Source organism: Gavialis gangeticus, unplaced genomic scaffold, assembly GCF_001723915.1.
Source record: "Gavialis gangeticus isolate Ggan-Ray unplaced genomic scaffold, GavGan_comp1, whole genome shotgun sequence".
Classification (NCBI taxonomy): Eukaryota; Metazoa; Chordata; order Crocodylia; family Gavialidae; genus Gavialis; species Gavialis gangeticus.
This window is the reverse complement of record NW_017729031.1, coordinates 99,135,451-99,137,992: the sequence shown is the minus strand read 5'-3', so window position 1 is coordinate 99,137,992 and position 2,542 is coordinate 99,135,451. Positions and strand designations below refer to the sequence as shown.

General features: G+C 41.2%; 1 protein-coding gene across 1 annotated transcript in view; it reads left to right on the top strand.

Annotated features, from left to right (window-relative positions):
• The window catches only part of UNC80 (unc-80 homolog, NALCN activator), a 230,274-nt gene that overhangs the window by 28,353 nt on the left and 199,379 nt on the right, over positions 1-2,542 (top strand). The window contains exon 7 of the mRNA XM_019523430.1: positions 268-407. Within this exon, the coding sequence (XP_019378975.1) occupies positions 268-407 (140 nt within the window). The remainder of the gene's footprint in view (positions 1-267; positions 408-2,542) is intronic.

The following is a 2,542-nucleotide window of genomic DNA, read 5'->3' as shown; positions in this document are numbered from 1 at the left end:
CTAAATTTTTTAGGGGCCCTGTGGGCCAGATAGAATGGTTTGGTGGGCCACGACCAGCCCGTGGGCCGCATTTTGCCCACCTCTGCCATATGTCCATTCAGCATGGCCTAGCGCAATGAGTCCACAATTGCAATTCAGTCCCTTTAGTGCAATTGTAACATAGACAATGTTAATATCTAGACACCTATCTGATCATACTAAGAAAGCAAATGTGCAAGAGACAGAGATGTTTTGAAATATATTTCTCTCTGCTGAAAACACCCTAAGGGTCTCCAGGTGGTGTGTGAAACAGCCCAACCAGATTCTGTACCTCATAAAGCTACTATTTCAGCATGTCACCGTGGAAACTCCTTGGATGGAAGTGTATCATCTCAAACATCTCAGGACAGAGGCCCCCCACATCCCAGGTAAAGATTTCTTTTGCAAAAGGGCTCCTTTTGCTGTTATAACTCTGTTGTGTATGTTTGTTACAAGTTCAGCTCCATGGGCAGTCTTCAAAGGAGGTGAGACTAAGAGAACTTTGGCTATTCAGCTTAAATGGCAGCATCTCTGATTTTTAATTTGACATGCCCCTGATTAATGCCTGGTCTTGGAAGAGATGGTGGCCACCACATGGGTTATGCTATCTAATTTAGACAAACCTTCAGCTGGTCTGTTAGGATTGCTCTTAAATGCAATGGGAATGCAACTCTTATATTTGGGTGTTCGATATTTAAAAAAAATTGGACCCTTTTCTCTCTGGTTGGGATCTATCCTAAATTTGGAAGATGGATCTCTTTTAGCAGGCATCAAAGCAAATTCTCTTCCTCTTTGGGTTTTTGTAAAATCTCCTTTGTGGTGTTGCTTGTCCACATGCTCCATTAGCTCTTCCTAGGCTGTTGTTCAGTTCACTCACTACAACTTCCTGGGGAGAACAGCTATTGAAACCTTTTCTCACCTTAAAGGGCCTTGACAGAGAGTTTCAAGCTTAGGAGTGTAAAATTAAACTCCTAAACACATATTAGGCATACAAAGATGTGACCAAATTTCAGATGTCCTGGGTTGTCTGCAGTTCAGGACTATTTATGAGTAAGTACTCTCTTCTGAAAATTTCACCATATTTTTAGGTGGCTCTGTATGGATAAGGAAATCCTAACTCGCTTCCTTTTTTGAAAATATCCTGCTTCACTTCTAGCTCCACTGAGAAATTTCACATCTCAAGTATTCTGCGTTGAAAAAGTCTCCCTTTGCATTTCACCCCTTCCTTTGGGCTAGATTGGGACTTGGACTACAGTGTTTGTTGCTGCTTATTCAAAATACCATAGTTACTCACATAGCACGCAGACCTTTTGCCCCAAAATCAGCCCCCAAATTTGGGGTGTGCATCTTAAGCAGGGAAGCTGATTTGATGCCCACAATAGAAGCACCCCGCTTTGATTCCCGTTCCAGCTTTGCTTCCTATTCACAGCAGCCATGGCATTTCTGTTCAGGCAGCTGAGGGAAGCAGTTGACTTTAATGGCTCATTGTTGTTCACTCCACAGCTGTTAATGATTTTCTCTCCTTTTAATGGTTCCACTAATCAAACTAACCTTTCTTCTGGAAATGCTGGTGTCTATTAGCTATTCTTGGTCTGTCTTCTCTTATTTCATAGGCTTCTTTGAGCAGTTCCAAATTGTAGAGACACCCGCAAAGACCAGTCTTCAGTGGCAGCTAGGTTTCAGCTGTTGGTTAAACTGGAAAGGGAGGGCAAATCAGCTGAAGATTAGGCTCTGTCCCTGCTCTATGCAGGCATCACTTTGGAAAACCCTGTTTTCCCCTTCATTTCCCCAAATAAAGTGCATGTCTTATTTGGGGGGAAGGGATAGTAGATAAAAGGTTGTGGTACATTTTGTCACCTACTAAAGGGAAAAGCCGTTCTTCATGGATCTGATCCAATTAGGAATCTTTCTGTGGACATGAAAGGTTTTATACTGGCCCCTATATAAATTTTCTGGTTTTATTTCATTTTATTAACATGAGCCAGGGAAACATAAGTCAGTTGTTAATTCTAAGTAAGAATTGTTTTTCTGAATGTAAGCCATTTCTTTTATAGTCTGTCACTCCATGAGAGCACGCATATGCACACACACAACATACACACAAAGAATAAGGGCGCAGCAGCTCTTTAGACGACAGTCAGGTGATGTGTTTGTCAGGCTCAGGCTCATGGTTACTATGGAGATGAAGCTTCAGACAGGCTTTAATGTCTCTTCATGTACAGAACTCATTGATAAGTTAAAATTGAGCTGAGAGCTTTGGTTGCCAAGCAACAGACAACTCAGAAATAAATGTTGTTTTTTCCACTTACCAAGAAGCACAGTATTCCTTTGTCCTTGGACCTAGGGTTGAATAAAAAAGCTACCCTCTCTCCCTACAAGCAGGGGCAATAACTGTCTACCTAAATGAACACAAGGTTTGATTTAAAAAAAAAGAAAGAAAGAAACATAGATTTTAAATTCTGCTTTTTAGAAACTCATGCAGCAAATTTCAGGCTTATCCTGATGCTGGATAATTATCTGTTTC